Source organism: Schistocerca piceifrons, chromosome 3 (assembly GCF_021461385.2).
Source record: "Schistocerca piceifrons isolate TAMUIC-IGC-003096 chromosome 3, iqSchPice1.1, whole genome shotgun sequence".
Classification (NCBI taxonomy): domain Eukaryota; kingdom Metazoa; phylum Arthropoda; class Insecta; order Orthoptera; family Acrididae; genus Schistocerca; species Schistocerca piceifrons.
The window spans coordinates 740,808,647-740,829,971 of NC_060140.1; the positions used below are offsets into that span (position 1 = coordinate 740,808,647).

The 21,325-nt window shown below is 40.8% G+C and overlaps 1 protein-coding gene across 2 annotated transcripts in view; it reads right to left on the bottom strand.

Moving 5' to 3' along the window:
- LOC124788028 (ankyrin repeat and BTB/POZ domain-containing protein 2) overlaps positions 1–21,325 on the bottom strand; it is a 644,871-nt gene that overhangs the window by 202,737 nt on the left and 420,809 nt on the right. For both annotated transcript variants that reach the window (XM_047255090.1, XM_047255089.1), the window contains one exon: positions 20,403–20,701. In XM_047255090.1, the coding sequence (XP_047111046.1) occupies positions 20,403–20,701 (299 nt within the window). The remainder of the gene's footprint in view (positions 1–20,402; positions 20,702–21,325) is intronic.

A 21,325-nucleotide genomic window follows, 5' to 3' on the forward strand; every position in this document is an offset into this window, starting at 1 on the left:
AAAAGGAAATAACTTATGCTTGCATAGTACTCTCCAAGTCTGAGATGAACTACTCTACAACCAAGAAAGAGTGTTGTTAAATTGTCTGGGCCATCAACAAATTCTGGCCATATTTATTTGGCAACCCATTCATAGTTGTGACATATTATCATTCACTATACTGGATGACTAGCCTGAAGGATCCATTGGGTTGACTGGTGAGGCGGGCAATGAGGTTCCAGAAGCACTAAGTCACAGCAGAATATAAAAACAGACACAACATAGGATGCTGGCTGCCTTTCAAGGAATACTTGGTAGAGAACAGCAGTGTGGATTAAATTTCAGTCAGCACTTCATCAAATGACATTGTTATGGAACAGAGGGAAGATCTAGCACTACAGAAAACCATAGAAACTTTGAAGAACAAGGAACTGCAGAAAAGTGTATACCAGTTAATTAATGGAGCATTATATAAGAGGAAGTATGATCCAATAGGGTGGAAATAGTTAATCGTCATCCCAGCTCATCTACAGCCAGATATCTAGAAGTTTTTCCATTAGGCTCCAACATCTGGATACCTGGGCTGCATGAACTCTCTGAACAGAATCAGATACAGATATCTCTAGTCAGGTCCCTGCTGATCTGTTAGATACTATGTGAGCCACTGTAAAGACTACCAGCGAAAGAAACATGTGCTGGAATTATCTGCAGGGCATCTGATATCAATTCTGCCTGCAATAGTGTCATTCTACCAAACTGGAATCCACCTCTCGTGGAGGTTCCTGAGGTCAACATAAGGGAATCTGTGGATAATAGTCTACACCACCTCACCCACTATGCTTTCTCAAAACATGTATTGACTTCCAAATCCCAGGAATTGGAGAGCTCCTTGTAGAAGGCATCATTTTGAAGCACCAAGCACCCTGAGTGATCATCTCTTATCTCAGGAAAGTTTTCCAGTGGAGACTAGTATCAAAGATAATTTACATTGCAAGATCACCCAGAGGATGGCAACTGCATAGCACCAACAGACAAATGGCCCCACTGAGCAGCTATGCTCTCTATGTACACTGATGTTGAACAGAGAGAATGAGACACAATACTTCCCATCATCATATTTGCATATAACACCACAAAACAAGGCACTACGGGTTTCACACCATTCTTTCTGATCCACAGCCGTGGAACCAAAACAACAATGGATACACTGTTCCCATTTCAAACAGACAATACTCAGAATCATTAGACAAAAAGCTTCGTCATCAGGACAGAAGAAAACAACTGGCTCGCACATGGGCCCAGTAAGCCAAGAAGGACAGAAAACATTATAATGGGAGTAATTCCATGAGACGTGTGGCATGCCAGTTAGCGTTGCTGGCTGGCCCACTGCACATCACCATTTCAAACTCAACCAGAAGAAACTACTTGTTACTTAGCATTTATCATTTCTGGAAGGTTAACAAAACTTCTTATGTTCACAATTGTAACCCATAGGCTTCTTGTGGCCAGATCCAGGATGTGTCTCCAGTAGCAGAAACAAAGTGTCACAGACAGGAAGCATGCATCAGCCATGTGAAGATTAGGTTGATGGGGCTGTTTGGGTGCCAATTCGTCACAGGACACACAGTGTTCCTCTGCAACTGCATCCCTGCTGAACAGTTTTTACCTCTGAATGATACTCTTGGTACTTAGTTCACAAGGCATGGTCTAGGAGACCCGAACACCTGTCAATAACATGTGTCAAAACAAACAAAGAAGGTGATAATGCAACTGAAAACAAAACATTGTTGGGTTACCAATTTTAGGAGGGTAGGCAGAGTATAGAAGCATTCTGTCTCGACTGACCTTGGAGAGCAAGTTCGAAAATTTTCAAGTGGTCTCAGAGACCACAGCTCGTTAAGGGTTAAGACCTGTCAGCATCTAGCAAGCAGGTGAAGAATCTGACAGGCTATCTGGTCAATGGTCATTATATCAGCAAGTGAGTAAATGCCTCTCTGGCTGACATGAATGAATGTGTGGCCCTTCAACAAATTTTGGTCCAGTTGCAGCAGTCGCAGTGCTTGTGTTAATCATGGTAACTCTTCATTACAATCAAATTATAGGCACAAACTCCAATTGCTGCAGAATGTGGCAACCATGACAGGATTTGAACCTGCAATCTTTGGATCATTCTGTGGCAAATTGAATTTGTTTCTATTACCTGAATGTAATGAAGAGTTGCCATGTTTAAGACAAGTGATGCATCTGTGGTAACTGGATCAAAATTTGTTGAAAGACCTTGTACCCTTTCTCTAAGAACTAGAGAGATATTCACTCACCTGCTAAATGAATGCTGGTGACCCACAAGCTGTCAGTTTCTTCTTGCACTTGCAGGAAGTGCAGCTGTCTAGATGTCGATAGATTTTAATTGAAAGTGGATATGAGAAAGCTACAGAAAGTCAGAGTCCTTTTTAGAAGTTAAATTGCAAATATATTGTAACCATAAAAACACAAATAGAGGCAGACCTGTTAACAAAAAGACAATATCACCATGAAAGTTGAAGTAAATGATGAGCTTCCATCATGCTGTAGGCCACGATATATTAATGACAAAGACATATGAAGCTCACAGAAGCAGCACAACTGAGAACTGAACCCTAGACAGAAAATGTAAATAATGCTAGTGAGAATTCCACCTCAATCATATTAACAGTATAACATGAGAGTTGAGATATGCATAAGGAGAGCAGAGGCGGCTAGATGTACAGGGTTATTACAAATGATTGAAGCGATTTCACAGCTCTACGATAACTTTATTATTTGAGATATTTTCACACTGCTTTGCACACACATACAAATCTCAAAAAGTTTTTTTAGGCATTCACAAATGTTCGATATGTGCCCCTTTAGTGATTCGGCAAACATCAAGCCGATAATCAAGTTCCTCCCACACTCGGCGCAGCATGTCCCCATCAATGAGTTCGAAAGCATCGTTGATGCGAGCTCGCAGTTCTGGCACGTTTCTTGGTAGAGGAGGTTTAAACACTGAATCTTTCACATAACCCCACAGAAAGAAATCACATGGGGTTAAGTTGGGAGAGCATGGAGGCCATCACATGAATTGCTGATCATGATCTCCGCCACGACCGATCCATTGGTTTTCCAAACTCCTGTTTAAGGAATGCAGAACATCATGACGAAAGTGCGGTGGAGCACCATTCTGTTGAAAAATGAAGTCAGCGCTGTCGGTCTCCAGTTGTGGCATGAGCCAATTTTCCAGCATGTCCAGATACACGTGTCCTGTAATGTTTTTTTCACAGAAGAAAAAGGGGCCGTAAACTTTAAACTGTGAGATTGCACAAAACACGTTAACTTTTGGTAAATTGCGAATTTGCTGCATGAATGCGTGAGGATTCTCTACCGCCAAGATTCGCACATTGTGTCTGTTCACTTCACCATTAAGAAAAAATGTTGCTTCATCACTGAAAACAAGTTTCGCACTGAACGCATCCACTTCCATGAGCTGTTGCAACCGCGCCGAAAATTCAAAGCATTTGACTTTGTCATCGGGTGTCAGGGCTTGCAGCAATTGTAAACAGTAAGGCTTCTGCTTTAGCCTTTTCCGTAAGATTTTCCAGACTGTCGGCTGTGGTACATTTAGCTCCCTGCTTGCTTTATTCGTCAACTTCCGCGGGCTACGCGTGAAACTTGCCCGCACGCGTTCAACCGTTTCTTCGCTCACTGCAGGCCGGCCCGTTGATTTCCCCTTACAGAGTAATCCAGAAGCTTTAAACTGCGCATACCATCGTCGAATGGAGTTAGCAGTTGGTGGATCTTTGTTGAACTTCGTCCTGAAGTGTCGTTGCACTGTTATGACTGACTGATGTGAGTGCATTTCAAGCACGACATACGCTTTCTCAGCTCCTGTCGCCATTTTGTCTCACTGCGCTCTCGAGCGCTCTGGCGGCAGAAACCTGAAGTGCAGCTTCAGCCGAACAAAACTTTATGAATTTTTCTACGTATCTGTAGTGTGTCGTGACCACACGTCAATGAATGGAGCTACAGTGAATTTATGAAATTGCTTCAATCATTTGTAATAGCCCTGGAGTTCTTCAGTACTGCCATCACCCCCTGTGGGAAAGAAAATTTGCGTAACGGTGAGTGAATGACTGCCACAGTCACTGCAATATCCCAGCTGGTATCAATAGTACATGATAGCAATTGAACAATACACAAGACTCCTTCTACAAGTTGAAAGTACAGTCTGGGTTAATATAGTGGCCACTTCCACATTACTGCTACTTACAAAATTACGCATTTTGTATCTCCAAACAATTGCATACAACTGAGGAAGAGAGCCGGTTTCTCTGGACTTCTGACAACACAGGCACCTCCACACAATGCACTTCCATGATATGTGAAAAGGTGCACAATGCAAATTTAACAGGAGGGGGAAATGTTAACAGTTCCTGTGTTCCAGATGGAAGGCATGACTCGGTCATCTGAAGATTAGGTTGCTGGACTTGTTTGGGTGCCAGCTCATCATAGGAAACATCAAATTGGTGTTTTTGCATGACTACATTCCTGCTGAAGCTAATGGCTAGAAAATTCAAGGCAACCAGCCATCTTGCAGAATTATAATATTAATTAATCAAGAAAAAGGAGTATTATTTAGCCCTTTTCAGCCTATTGAAGGTATGGCATCAGTGTGGTTTAATATTCATAGAAAATTAGCTTTCAAGCTCAAATTGATGTTTAAATCAATGAACTTTAAAATTAATCAACTGACAGGTCCACACTTGGTATCAATCAACTCATCATCTCAGCAGCAATATGGATCAGTTAATTTTTATTTAAGGTAATTTTATAACATTCTCTGTCTTTGACTTTGGCACTGGAGAAAGCAGTCTTTGTGGCTCACCACCTGCTGTATTTGCCCATAAAAAGTCTATGGGCTACATAATGTCTGTAGATTCTGGAATATTCTTTGTTTACATAGTAGCAGCACTCTCTATATGGGAATTCTGTTCCATCTGTAGCTTGATATTTGTAATAAATGCACTTTCACTGTTAAGTGTTGTACTGCACTGACAACTCTGATTTTGAATATGGACTTGATTGTGGTTACTATGTGATAATATCTTTGCAACCTTAATAATAAATTACAGGTTACTATGTGATAATATCTTTGCAACCTTAATGATAAATTACAGTATACTATTCTCACACTTATACAATATTCTAGGCTTTTAAGCTGTGGAGTTTCAGACTGAAACCCAACATTTCATTCTCACGTGTGGAGGACAACCTCAAATCTCAAAGGGTGCATGGAGGAGGGAGAAAGGGGCTTTGTAGCTTCTCTGAAGGTCTGATGCACACCCTGGCTCGCTACCAACTGAAGTGAAATTCCATTTCCACATGCTCCCAAGCACAGGGGTGACATCACGTGTTTCGAATACTTGAGCGCAATTGATGTTACTATCATCCAAAGTTGCTAACACTTCATGGTGGAAGACTGATACATATGTTTTTAGGCACTAGAATCCATATATTGAGTTTTACATCCTACTGTTTCAGATTTTTATAGAATGCTATTGTACTCATACTCTAAGATAGGATTCATATGTATTTTTTATTACAGATGTTTAAATTTTTCACAAACATTCATGTGTAAGTATTAAAACTAGACAAGTATTGGTGTACTTTAACCCAGACAAAGCATGTAGTGTTTTTTAATGTAATGGCCTTCCTAATGATAGATAAGATTATCGTTTATAGCCAGTTTAAATTTAATATTGCTTGCTGAAAGGGTAAAGTTTGTGGTAGACTGTGTTATGAAACTATTCATTGCCTCACATTCATTTTTCAGTAAACAACACAATACACCATTTCAGTGAACTATAAAATACGTTAATATTTCATACACAATCTTTGGCTTATGTGTTTTGTTACTTATTACAATCTAGTCATTTAATTCAGTACACTTATGTATCAACATGAAATGCTTTTGTGGGATGTGCCTGTACCCAAATTATGTTAATCCACAATACTTTGTCATTTCTTTATATATTTCATTATTTTGGAAATTTTCTTTATAATAACATGTTTGTAACTAATGTTATTATTAACTGAAACATTTGAAAATAATAAATCAAAAACATGTCCCGTAAATTAACTTTTATTGTTAAACTACTGGAAAATCTTTAATGTAAGCTACTGGAATAAAAAGCCTCTATTTGTAGGAGGAATTGTGAGTTGGACTTTGTGTTGTTTGGATGTGTTTCTGAAGTACCATATACATGCAAATAATCCACACATATTTTTTCCCAACTTTAAGGACGAAAAACAGGGATTCACATATTAATTGCAATAAGGTTGGTACTGTTCCACCTCCAACAATAGATCCCATTATACTATAGTGTAGTTGTGGCCTCAGTCTGTGACATGTCAGTAGCATGCTATAAGTGAAGTATGAACCATGTTTTAACTTGTTAATTATGGCTACAAGTTTTTCTTATCGCTCATACACAGCTAAAGAATAACTTAAAATTATTGATGAATCAAAGAACATTGTAAACTGTGCAGTGGGAAGTAAGTAAGATGTGAGCAAGGGTTGTATTCACAACTGGCAAAAAGCAAAATACGGCTTCAAGAAACAAATGATAATCATTGGGTACTTCATGGCCAAAAGGTGAAGCATCCACACCTGGAAAAAATGCTCTGCAATTATGTAGATAAGAAGAGGCAATATGGGCGCATGATGACTTGTGAATGCACCAACTCTAAGCACTGGTTTTAGCGAAAGAACTTGACACCATCGGTTTCGAAGACAGCTGGAGCTGTTTATCAACATTTTTCAATCAAAATGGATAAGGCTTCTGAAGGAAACTATCATTGCTCAACACCTTCCAGGCGATTATGAGAAAAAAGAAGCAACTTTTCATTGCTAAATGGTAAATTTGTGCTGCGAACATTCCTATTTATCATCACAAACTGGTAACATGGATCAGAAGGGGAATCCACAGTCATGATACAAACTGATGGCAATGAGATGCAAAGGTGTACAATGATGTGTGTACTGGTGTTGGATGAAAGTTATCATCTTATGTGATATATTAAAGGAAAACTATTCCAAAAATATCAGTGAAAGAAATATTGGTAAGCCTAATGCCCATCCTGCAATCACTACACTTGTGAATAAATCAGCCATTCAAAGCTGCACATAAACTGCAATATACACAATGGATGGCATACACACACACCCAAACACAAATTAAGGCCACTATTCTCCCCACCCCTCACCCTGTTCTTCCCTCTTAATTAGGGTGTGTGGATTATTTGATGGCACAGATTATTCATGTGTATACAGTGGTGTAATAAAGTGAAAGGAATGAATAAATTGTGGAAGATTCAAGTAAATGGCCTATGTAATTCATTTAGTAATGTATATGAAATTAATCAGAATTCTTCAGTCCTTTTTTGCAAGTAGAAATTGCCAGACTACTGCGTCAACAATAAGATTGACTACTGACAGTCAGTTAACTTGAGGTAGGTGTAAGGAATATTCATCTATTATAAAGTCAATTTCAATACATAGATAATCTCATTTCACCTCTTATTTCTTTTCAAGGTGTGAGAAAATGTACTCTAAGTCACAGCAGATATTTGTTAGGTTTGCAAAATAAATTATTTAAATTGTAATTTTACGTAATAAAATAGGAGGGAGGTTAGAAATGGAACCTGAGTTCAGATCTTTGCCTTTCATGTGCCAATTGTTTGATCCATACTGAGCCCCCAGGCTAACTAAAAGCTTTCATCAGTCAGCACTTTTCCAACTCTGCAGAGAGTCTCCTGCATGCAAAAGTCAAATGCCCTGCTTCAAATTGTATCCTTAGGCCCAAATTAAATCTATCAATACACATCACCATAATGAACATTTGCCTGCAGAGTGGAAAAGTTGCACTCAAGATTTTAAGTGTGTATAGACTACAACTAACATTGTTTATAAATGACATAAGCTTACAAAAATTAATGTATACTGATAATGTAGTCTCAAAAGTGGCAGTTTATGATACTTATTTCTCTCTCTTAATCTATTCTTAGGAGCCTTCTGTATCCATAAAAGTACACCATTATGGAATCAATAAGTGAAAATTGATGAACACATGAGAACAGAAACACACAGGAAACACAAATCAGAGATTTACAGCAATATTATGAAAAGGATATATCATATCAACAAAAATTGCCAATTTTTAAAAATACCGGGCAATCAAAAAGTCAGTATAAATTTGAAAACTTAATAAACCACAGAATAATGTAGATAGAGAGGTAAAAATTGACACACATGCTTGGAATGACATGGGGTTTTATTAGAACAAAAAACAAAACAAAACAAAAAGTTCACAAAATGTCTGACAGATGGTGCTGGACAGCAAAACGTCAGTGACTGCACATGACAATTGTGTATAAAAGGAGCTGTAATGAGAGAGGGAATCAGATGCGCCAGTAGTCGCAGCATGTTGATGTTACCTGAAAAGGCGCTTTTACTGAAGCTGTATTATCAGAATGGGGAATGTGCTAGTTCAGCGTTACGATCCTATCGCCATAGGAAGGGGATTCGAACGGGTAAAGGTCCGTTGAAAAATGCAGCTGTGGCGAGAATGATTTCGAAGTTCGAAGCCACAGGTTGTTTAGGCGATAGACCCTGTGGTGGCCAACCGAGCACAAGGCATAATGATGCTGAGACAGTTCAGGAAGAAATGGAGACTGTAGTGGGTTCGTCTATGCATGGGGAAGTCAGCGCTTGTGCAGTCGCACATTGCACCAGCATTCCATACACTACTGTTTGGTTGGCAATGAAGCGTACCGTCCGATGCGATCCGTACAAAATCCATTGGCATCATGAACTGTTACCAGGCGATTTAGTGAAGCAGAGGGCATTTGCGGTGTGGGCATTTAAAAAGATGGCGGAAGATGATGATTGGTTGAGTAACGTGTTGTGGACCGACAAAGCTCATTTCTTCAGTCTGTCAACGCCCAAAACTGCAGAATTTGGGCTACCGAAAATCCTATAACTGTCGTGGAAACTCCATTGCACGATGAGAAAGTAACGTTATGGGTTGAATTTACCACATCTACCATTATTGGGCCTTTTTTCTTTGAGGAAATGCGTGATTCTGGTTTTGTAACTGCTACCATGATGGGTGAGAGGTACCCCAGTATGTTACATAATCGCATCATCCCCAGCCTGGCTGATAAACACCTGCTGGAACATACGATGTTTACCCAGGATGGCGCTTCACCCCTTATTGCTAGATGTGTGAAAGTTCTCTGGCGCGCGTCGTTTGGTGATGATCGTGTGCTCAGCAGCCACTTTCAGCATGCTTTGCCTCCCAGGTCAACCAGACCTCAGTCCATGCGATTATTGGCTTTGGGGTTGCCTTAAGTCGCAAGTGTATCGTGATCGACTGACATCTCTAGGGTCGCTGAAAGACAACATCTGACGTCAATGCCTCACCATAACACCGGACATGCTTTACAGTGCTGTTCACAACATTATTCCTCAACTACAGCTATTGTTGAGGAATGATGGTGGACATATTGAGCATTTCCTGTAAATAACATCATCTTTGCTTTGCCTTACTTTGTTATGTTAATTATTGCTGTTCTGATCAGATGAAGCACCATCTGTCGGACATTTTTTTAACTTTTGTATTTTTTTGGTTCTAATAAAATCCCATGTCATTCCAAGCATGTGTGTCCAATTTGTACCTCTCTATCTACATTATTCCATGATTTATTCAGTTTTCAAATTTATACTGACTTTTTGATCACCTGGTATAATGCAATTGAATAGATAAAAAATCTACTCAGCATATGGAGCCAGTAGCTCCTTCTTCTGGCACAAGGGCTGAGGGGGAAGGAAGAAGGTGAAGCAGAACAACTAGTGAGGTTTTGGAAAAGGGGTGCAATTTCAAAAAGTCATCCAGAACCCTGGGTCAGGGGAGACTTAACAGACAGGATGAGAAGGAAAGGCTAATTTTTGGGAATTGCACCAGATGAGATTTGAAAACCTGAGAGCTTAAAGTGGTAGATAGGGTACTACACAAGACAGAGGTCACAGCCAAAACTACGAACACTAGTTAATATCAGAGGAAAGTTAAGTGGATTGTATGTGATAGAGGTGGGAGAGGACAATGAAAAATAGACAGGTCAGAAAATGAAAAATATAGAAATCTAAAAGGGAGTGTATAAAGGAATGAATAATGTGAAGAAATGCTGAAACTGAAGAAATTAACATAAATTAATGCCAGGTGGATGGCAAGAACCAAGGACTTGTAGCAGCAGTTCCCACTGACAGAGTTCTGAGAAACTGGTCTTACCCTGAAATGAGTTACATTCTTTCCGACATTTTGCCCACCACACCTAGAATAGCTTTTTGTCACACTCCCAGTTTCCAATCTCCACAATATTCTTGTCACACCCAGTGTTCCTTCTGTACCTGTCTCCCTACCCAAAGGCTCCTACCCTGTGACCATCTTCACTGTAAGAGTTGCCATCTACTCCAGCCCTGTAACTGACAAAAAATAGTATCAAAGGGACAGCCACCGATGAAGTGATAATGTTGTATACCAGCTGTTATGTAAACACTGCTCAGCCTTTTACATTAGCTTGACTACCACCAAGTTATCAGTTAGGATGAATGAACATAATCAAGGTTTTATATTGTCAACACATGATATCATGTTGCAGAACATGCTCTACAACATAACAGTCATGACCTTGGTGCCTGTTTCAACATACATGCCATCTGCATTCTTCCCCCACACACCACTTTCTTAGAACTCCACCAGTGGGAACTGGCACTAAAAAGTTTCCTTCGTTCTTGCCCTACACATGGGCTTAATTTATGTTAATTTCTTCGGCATCAGCATTTCTTCACAGTAACTATTCCTTTCTGCACTCCCTTGTAGTTTTCTATATCTTTCATTTTCTGAACTGTTTATTTTTCACCATCCTCCTCCCACCTCTGTCACATACAATGCACTTGACTTTCCACTCTTGTGAAATGCCCATAATATTACGTTGGTAACAGAGTACAGAAGAATGCCTTACCTGTAATATTATGGGTAGCATCCCTTTTAAGAATTTCCAGGCCCAAAATATTATGGGCAGTCCTCACCAATCAATTGTTAAGTTGCCCCACTTCACTGTTAACTTGCGGGAGTAATACGATGGGTCTGTCAGCTACTGGAAAGTGCATAAACACTTCTAGTTCACATTTCTGCCACTTGGGATTGCCACAATGCAGTCTGATAATCAAAACAACAAAGACAGCAATTTGGGTGTGAGACACCAGCATGAGCACATCACGAATTTGTAGCAGTATGTCTGGAAGTAGTTCACTAGGCAATGCTGAAATTCTTCACATTATCGAGGACTCTGAAGATGATCTTAGTGATGTTTTTGATGCTGATGACATGGATGAAGATCCAACTTATGTTTTACCTGATTCAGGTATAAAAATTTCAGTAAATTTTATAATGTTATATACATTTTCAGCGTAATGTGTACAGTGAGATGATGTATTACAAAAGTTTTGTGTCACTACATTTTATAATCATGTTTCATAAGCACTCTTGTTCACTTATAATTTATGTGTTATTTCAGAATCCCTCCCCCCCATGAACCATGGACCTTGCCGTTGGTGGGGAGGCTTGCGTGCCTCAGCGATACAGATAGCCGTACCGTGGGTGCAACCACAACGGAGGGGTATCTGTTGAGAGGCCAGACAAACGTGTGGTTCCTGAAGAGGGGCAGCAGCCTTTTCAGTAGCTGCAAGGGCAACAGTCTGGATGATTGACTGATCTGGCCTTGTAACAATAACCAAAACGGCCTTGCTGTGCTGGTACTGCGAACGGCTGAAAGCAAGGGGAAACTACAGCCGTAATTTTTCCCGAGGGCATGCAGCTTTACTGTATGATTACATGATGATGGCGTCCTCTTGGGTAAAATATTCCGGAGGTAAAATAGTCCCCCATTCGGATCTCCGGGCGGGGACTACTCAAGAGGATGTCGTTATCAGGAGAAAGAAAACTGGCGTTCTACGGATCGGAGCGTGGAATGTCAGATCCCTTAATCGGGCAGGTAGGTTAGAAAATTTAAAAAGGGAAATGGATAGGTTGAAGTTAGATATAGTGGGAATTAGTGAAGTTCGGTGGCAGGAGGAACAAGACTTCTGGTCAGGTGACTACAGGGTTATAAACACAAAATCAAATAGGGGTAATGCAGGAGTAGGTTTAATAATGAATAGGAAAATAGGAATGCGGGTAAGCTACTACAAACAGCATAGTGAACGCATTATTGTGGCCAAGATAGATACGAAGCCCACGCCTACTACAGTAGTACAAGTTTATATGCCAACTAGCTCTGCAGATGACGAAGAAATTGAAGAAATGTATGATGAAATAAAAGAAATTATTCAGATTGTGAAGGGAGGCGAAAATTTAATAGTCATGGGTGACTGGAATTCGAGTGTAGGAAAAGGGAGAGAAGGAAACATAGTAGGTGAATATGGATTGGGGGACAGAAATGAAAGAGGAAGCCGCCTGGTCGAATTTTGCACAGAGCACAACATAATCATAACTAACACTTGGTTTAAGAATCATGAAAGAAGGTTGTATACATGGAAGAACCCTGGAGATACTAAAAGGTATCAGATAGATTATATAATGGTAAGACAGAGATTTAGGAACCAGGTTTTAAATTGTAAGACATTTCCAGGGGCAGATGTGGACTCTGACCACAATCTATTGGTTATGACCTGTAGATTAAAACTGAAGAAACTGCAAAAAGGTGGGAATTTAAGAAGATGGGACCTGGATAAACTAAAAGAACCAGAGGTTGTACAGAGATTCAGGGAGAGCATAAGGGAGCAATTGACAGGAATGGGGGAAATAAATACAGTAGAAGAAGAATGGGTAGCTTTGAGGGATGAAGTAGTGAAGGCAGCAGAGGATCAAGTAGGTAAAAAGACGAGGGCTAGTAGAAATCCTTGGGTAACAGAAGAAATATTGAATTTAATTGATGAAAGGAGAAAATATAAAAATGCAGTAAGTGAAACAGGCAAAAAGGAATACAAACGTCTCAAAAATGAGATCGACAGGAAGTGCAAAATGGCTAAGCAGGGATGGCTAGAGGACAAATGTAAGGATGTAGAGGCCTATCTCACTAGGGGTAAGATAGATACCGCCTACAGGAAAATTAAAGAGACCTTTGGAGATAAGAGAACGACTTGTATGAATATCAAGAGCTCAGATGGAAACCCAGTTCTAAGCAAAGAAGGGAAAGCAGAAAGGTGGAAGGAGTATATAGAGGGTCTATACAAGGGCGATGTACTTGAGGACAATATTATGGAAATGGAAGAGGATGTAGATGAAGATGAAATGGGAGATATGATACTGCGTGAAGAGTTTGACAGAGCACTGAAAGATCTGAGTCGAAACAAGGCTCCCGGAGTAGACAATATTCCATTGGAACTACTGACGGCCGTGGGAGAGCCAGTCCTGACAAAACTCTACCATCTGGTGAGCAAGATGTATGAAACAGGCGAAATACCCTCAGACTTCAAGAAGAATATAATAATTCCAATCCCAAAGAAAGCAGGTGTTGACAGATGTGAAAATTACCGAACTATCAGCTTAATAAGTCACAGCTGCAAAATACTAACACGAATTCTTTACAGACGAATGGAAAAACTAGTAGAAGCCAACCTCGGGGAAGATCAGTTTGGATTCCGTAGAAACACTGGAACACGTGAGGCAATACTGACCTTACGACTTATCTTAGAAGAAAGATTAAGGAAAGGCAAACCTACGTTTCTAGCATTTGTAGACTTAGAGAAAGCTTTTGACAATGTTGACTGGAATACTCTCTTTCAAATTCTAAAGGTGGCAGGGGTAAAATACAGGGAGCGAAAGGCTATTTACAATTTGTACAGAAACCAGATGGCAGTTATAAGAGTCGAGGGACATGAAAGGGAAGCAGTGGTTGGGAAGGGAGTAAGACAGGGTTGTAGCCTCTCCCCGATGTTGTTCAATCTGTATATTGAGCAAGCAGTAAAGGAAACAAAAGAAAAATTCGGAGTAGGTATTAAAATTCATGGAGAAGAAATAAAAACTTTGAGGTTCGCCGATGACATTGTAATTCTGTCAGAGACAGCAAAGGACTTGGAAGAGCAGTTGAATGGAATGGACAGTGTCTTGAAAGGAGGATATAAGATGAACATCAACAAAAGCAAAACAAGGATAATGGAATGTAGTCTAATTAATTCGGGTGATGCTGAGGGAATTAGATTAGGAAATGAGGCACTTAAAGTAGTAAAGGAGTTTTGCTATTTGGGGAGCAAAATAACTGATGATGGTCGAAGTAGAGAGGATATAAAATGTAGGCTGGCAATGGCAAGGAAAGCGTTTCTGAAGAAGAGAAATTTGTTAACATCCAGTATAGATTTAAGTGTCAGGAAGTCATTTCTGAAAGTATTCGTATGGAGTGTAGCCATGTATGGAAGTGAAACATGGACGATAAATAGTTTGGACAAGAAGAGAATAGAAGCTTTCGAAATGTGGTGCTACAGAAGAATGCTGAAGATTAGATGGGTAGATCACATAACTAATGAGGAAGTATTGAATAGGATTGGGGAGAAGAGAAGTTTGTGGCACAACTTGACCAGAAGAAGGGATCGGTTGGTAGGACATGTTCTGAGGCATCAAGGGATCACCAATTTAGTATTGGAGGGCAGCGTGGAGGGTAAAAATCGTAGAGGGAGACCAAGAGATGAATACACTAAGCAGATTCAGAAGGATGTAGGTTGCAGTAGGTACTGGGAGATGAAAAAGCTTGCACAGGATAGAGTAGCATGGAGAGCTGCATCAAACCAGTCTCAGGACTGAAGACCACAACAACAACAACAACAACATTTCAGAATCCAGTGATGGGACTGAAAATACGACACCAGCAGCTCCTAGGCCCTCAGAAACTTCACTGACTGCAAATGTCAGTGGTAGGAAACAGGCAAGAGTGGAGAGAAATGACAATTGGAATGAGAGCGGCGATATCCCAAATACTATTCCAGTCTAGAAACTTGAAGAGAAACTGTAATCTGGGAATTTCTTTGACAACATGTGAATTTGCCACATGAAGGAGCAAATAAATTTATATGCTAGGCAGCAAACACAAAAAAGCAACATCTCAGTCAACTTCCGACAAACAGCAGACTAGCTGGATGACACACGAAAATTTATTGCTGTCATTTTGCATGTGAGTGTTATGAGCAGCCATCAACTGAAGATCACTGGAGCACAAATACAGTGGTGTCTTGCAGTTTTTGTCCAAACATTATGATCAGAAACATGTTTCTGCTAATAATTTCAAAATTTCACCTAAATGACAGTAACCAAATGGAAGCTGGAGGAAAGCCAGTGTTCCATCCATTATTTAAAGTACAGCCTGTGTATGAGAAGATACATCAGCAGTGTAGGAGTGGGTACCAACCAAAGTATAACATTACATTTGATGAAGAGATGTGTATACCATGGATGTCTTAGTTCCAAACAGTATATGCTACAGGAACTACACTGATATGGAACAAACCTATATGTGCTTTCAGAGGCACAGTCAAAGTACATTTGGATCTTTAAAGTATTCTGTGGGTAGGGCAATGCTGTAACCAATATTGTCCTACATCTGCTTGACAATTTAGCAGGTAAGAGTCACATGCTGCTCACTGACTGGTACTATACTGGTGTTTCATTTGCAACAGATCTCGAAGCAAAAGGCACTGGTAGTGCTGGCACTGTCGAAAAGAACAGAAGAGAAATACCATCTGACTTGAATGCTACATCTCTTCAGTGGAATGAAATGATTTTCTGTCACAAGGAAAACAGTTTAGCCTTACAATGAATAGACAAAAGAGATGTTTTCATGATAATCACAAGGTAGAGAGGAGACATAATTTCCTATACTGAAAGGGGAGGAAGAGAAAATATTGAATCAGCAGCAGTCCTCCATAACAATAAAAACAAGATTGGTGTTGATCTATGTGACCAGAGACTATCACACGGAATTTTTGACCATCGTTCGGTGAAATGGTGTAGAAAATCTTTCATTTCATCTATTTCTCAAGGCTATTTACAATGCTTGTATATGCATGTCAAAAAAGAATATTACTACCAGCCACTTTATTATTGCTGTATGTAAGAACCTGTGTATGGCATGCAGTACTAACCCCCAATATTCCACAAATGGTGCTAACATTTCATGTTGTTTTCATAAGAATCATTTCCTGGAGAGAATATCAATACCAACAAGAAAAAAGAAAGCACAGAAAATGTGAAGAATGTGCTCAGAAAGGGGCAGAAAGAAGAAGGTGAAAGCAAGAGGATAGATACATCTTTTCAGTGCAGTGTATGTAAAGTGGGGTTTTGTGTTCAACAATGCTTCCAACTCTACCACACAAAAAGGACTACCTGAAATAATAAGTCATTCTGTTTGATATACTTTTCAATTTCACTCTATAAAGACTCATAAATACATCATTTTATTCACATATTGTAAATAAAACAGTACAAGAATTTTTTTTTTAATCCTGAAAACATCATTATTTTTCTCACCTGGTGATGATGAAACATTTGTGAGAACAACAATATATTTGACATTTTTCTAAAGAGGAATTAATAAACTTTTTTTCAAACTATAGAAAATAGTTTCAAGTATCTAACTGAGCTTGCAATGGAAAGTCAAAGTACAGTGAAAATATACAGCAATGGAGGAAGGACACTGGGATAAGAGGCTGGCGCAGGTGTAAGAAGGTTTAAATAAGTGACTGGCACTGTAAGTGTTAACTATTGCTGTATGTTTTGGCAGTAATCTCCACCTTGCATATTATCCTATCTACCTCTCAGGTTTTCAAATCTCATCAAGTCCAATCCCCAACACTCAGTCTTTCCTTCTCATCCTATCTGATAAATCTCTCCTGACACAGGTTTCTGGGTGACTTTTCTGAATTCTGCCCCTTTTCTTAAACTTCCTCAGTCCTTTCCTTTCACCCCTCTTCCTTCCCCTTCAACCCTTCTGCCTGAAGAAGTAGGCACTGAGTCTGAAAGCTTGCAAACTTTAATACCTTTATATGTGTGTTCTCCTGTCACCACATGGCGAGAAGGATAGATTGCTACTTTTAGTATCTGCACAGGCACGACAATGCTGCTACACTGCACAGTTGGCACAGATACTTCACAGGTCAATGGCGGCTCAATAAAAGCTGGGGAACAGAACCCCATGAGAAAAAACTCTACCTAACTGTCAATCTATGGGAAGCAGAGAGTATGAACTGATTATAGATGGGCACAGGAATAACTCAGCGTCCAACTAGCATGGACAGCTAATGGCTAAGCACTTGGCAATAATACATGTTACAAAGTGCATGGCAAGGTCCATGGTAGTTGAACTCTGCATTAGCCCTGGCCTTCCTGGCCTGCTGTTACCAGCACGAACATACCTAAGCCAGCAGGTCTGCACATATTATGCATCATGCATCATGTGCTCTCTCCATGGCATGTTTCCACACTATCCTGTTATGCTACCCACGTCAGCTCATTTGCATCCATTATGACATCCATTGGGGGGAGGATATTCAACTACTCACTGCATACAGGAGTTATTGATTCACAGACAGGCATAATGAAAAGACTATTAAACATTTAAGTTTTCGGCCAAGAGGCTTTCTTCAGAAATAGAAAGCACACACATATTCACAAAACCTCAACACAATGACTCAGATACATAAATGACTATTGGTCAATTGGTCAGGATATGGTGGCCAGAGACAGTGGCTAAATGTGTGTGAGTTGCACACTTTTGTGTGTGTGTGGGGGGGGGGGGGGGGGGGTGCATGCGCAGGAAGAAAGCATTTTGGTTGTTTAGATGTTTAGTAGTCTTTTCATTGTTCCTGGCTGCAACTCACAATACCCCTTCAATGTGATGAGTAGCAATCTATCTTTTCCATAATATCATTTTTTTCCATCTTGGGCTTTCCATTATTTACATGAGAAATATAGATATGAAAACCAGAACATAAGAGAATCGAAGCACCTGAGATGGGGTGCTACAGAAGAATATTGAGAATTAGGTGGACTGATAAGGTACAGAATGAGGAAAGAAATACATAGAAAACACTGACAGGAAGAAGGGAGGGGATGATAGGACATCTGTTAAGTTATCAGGGAGTAATGCCCATTGTACTAGAGGGAAATGTAGAAGGTATAAACTGTTGAGGAAGACAGAGATTGGAATTCATTCAGCAAATAATTGAGGTCATAGGTTGCAAGTGCTGCTCTGAGGTGAAAAGGTTGGCACAGGAGAGGAATTTGTGGCGGGCCACACAAAACTGGTTACAAGACTGAGGACTCAAAAAAAGAAAAATGAAAGATAACATGTTACATCTATGAACCAAATAAGAACTCTCGGTTGTTAAAACTCTGAACTCGAACTAAAGAGGAAAAACTTTCAAACCACTATCCAGTGATTTACTTTTTTATCAGTTCCTTTAACCATATTAAATAAAGGACATTATGATTTCTATGAATAGGCCACAACAAATTTTGTTCACTCCAGAGATCATATCAAACTGAACATAGCCTCTGCCTCTTAAAACTCAGTATGATGTTAGTCTCCAAACATTATGGCATAAAATCGAAGAGTGTCTGATCTGCCTCTACATAGCCTTTATGAAAAGGAAAGTTGCTACTCACCAGATAGCGGAGGTGCTGAGTCGCAGATAGGCACAACAAAAAGAACGTCACAAATAAAGCCTTCGGCCAGTAAGGGCTTTGTCAACAATAGACGACAGGTGCATGCTTAGACACACACACACACACACACACACACACACACACACACACACAAACACACATGCAAATGCAACTCACACACACGATTGCAGTCTCAGGCAACTGAAACTACACTGCGAGCAGCAGCACCAGTGCATGATGGGAGTGGCAACAAGGTGGGGGTAAGGAGGAGGCTGGGGGGTAGAGAAGCGGAGGGATAGTATGGTATGGATGGCAGACAGTGAAGAGTTGCAGGTTAGGCAGAGGGCAGAGGAGAGGTGGGGAGGGAAGGGGGTGGAGTAGCGGAAAAGGAGAGAAGTAAGAAGACTGGGTGTGATGGCATTGTGATGGATGTGTAGTGTTGGAATAGGAACAGGGAAGGGGCTGGATGGGTCACAACACTGACTAATGAAGGTTGAGGCCAGGAGGGTATTGCAGGGAAAGTTCCTACCTGTGCATTTCAGAAAAGTTGGTGTTGGTGGGAAGGATGCATATGGCAATGACTGTGAAGCAGTCATTGAAATGAAGGATGTCTTGTTTGGCAGCATGCTCAGCAACAGAGTGGTCCATTTGTTTCTTGGCCACAGTTTGTCAGTGGCCATTTATGTGGACAGACAGCTTGTTGTTTGTCATGCCCACATAGAATGCAGCACAATGGTTACAGCTTAGCTTGTATATCACATGACTGATTTCACAGGTAGCCCTGCCGTTGATGGGATAAGTGATGTTTCTGACCAGCCTGGAGCAGGTGGTGGTGGGAGGGTGTATGGGACAGGTCTTGCATCTAGGTCTACTACAGGGATATGAGCCATGAGGTAAGGGATTGGGAGCAGGTGTTGTGTAAGGGTGGATGAGTATGTTGTGTAGGTTCTGTGGACGGTGGAATGCCACTGTGGGGTGGGTGGGAAGGACAGTGGGCAGAACATTTCTCATTTTAGGGCACAATGAGAGGTTGTCAAAACCCTGGTGGAGAATGTAATTCAGTTGCTCCAGTCATGGGTAGTACTGAGTTACAAGGGGAATACTCCTCTGTGGCTGCACTTCACTGTCTGTTACCCATACTATACCACCCCTCCCCCTCCCTGCCCCAGCCTCCTCCTTACCCCACCCAGTCATCATTCCCGTCATGCACTGGTGCTGCTACTCGCAGTGTGGTTTCAGTTGCCTGAGACTGCAGTCACCTGTATGAGTTGCGTTTATGTGTGTGTGTGTGTGTGTGTGTGTGTGTGTGTGTGTGTGTGTGGTTATTGTCTATAGTTGACAAAGCCCATACTGGCCAAAAGCTTTATTTGTGTTTGTGACATTCTTTTTGTTGTGTCTATCAGCGACTCAGCATCTCCGCTATATGGTGAGTAGCAACTTTCCTTTTCATAACATTGTTGCATTCCATCCTGGATTTTCCATTGTTTGATCTATGCAGTAAATATCTTTGAAAGAAAGTTGACTAGATACATTTTCATTTTGATACAAGTCTTGTGCAACAATTAATTAATGAGATAAGTTTAATATTAATGTTTATAGTACTGCAAATTTAAATCAAAGCATTGGGTACTGTACCTGCACCAGGCGAAGCTCTTCTATACTGAGATGATGATGGAGATGACTAGTTCCTGCCATTCCCATGGTTCTTGCAACAGGTGTACCCGTAGCTGAACCACTAATAGTCTGTTGCCTACACATTGCAGAGCTAGAAATGTTTCCCTGTACAGCAAGTTTATGTTGTTGGTGCTGCTGCTGTTGTTGAGGCTGATGATGCTGCAGCTTAAAATTCCGTACCATTGCAGTCTCTTCAGTAGCTGCTACACGTTTCATGTCATGGTTGCCAGGTGAGCCACATAAGTCTGCAGCCGAAAATCCTAAAAAAAAAATAAAATAAAAAAAAGGGGAATTCAAAAACCATGAACTAAATTACAAAGAATACGTATTTTCACATAATTTTGAAATTGGCCACTCCCACATTAATATGAAATTGTAAAATTTAAAAGTTAAACTACAATATACACTCCTGGAAATGGAAAAAAGAACACATTGACACCGGTGTGGCAGACCCACCATACTTGCTCCGGACACTGCGAGAGGGCTGTACAAGCAATGATCACACGCACGGCACAGCGGACACACCAGGAACCGCGGTGTTGGCCGTCGAATGGCGCTAGCTGCGCAGCATTTGTGCACCGCCGCCGTCAGTGTCAGCCAGTTTGCCGTGGCATACGGAGCTCCATCGCAGTCTTTAACACTGGTAGCATGCCGCGACAGCGTGGACGTGATCCGTATGTGCAGTTGACGGACTTTGAGCAAGGGCGTATAGTGGGCATGCGGGAGGCCGGGTGGACGTACCGTCGAATTGCTCAACACGTGGGGCGTGAGGTCTCCACAGTACATCGATTTTGTCGCCAGTGGTCGGCGGAAGGTGCACGTGCCCGTCGACCTGGGACCGGACCGCAGCGACGCACGGATGCACGCCAAGACCGTAGGATCCT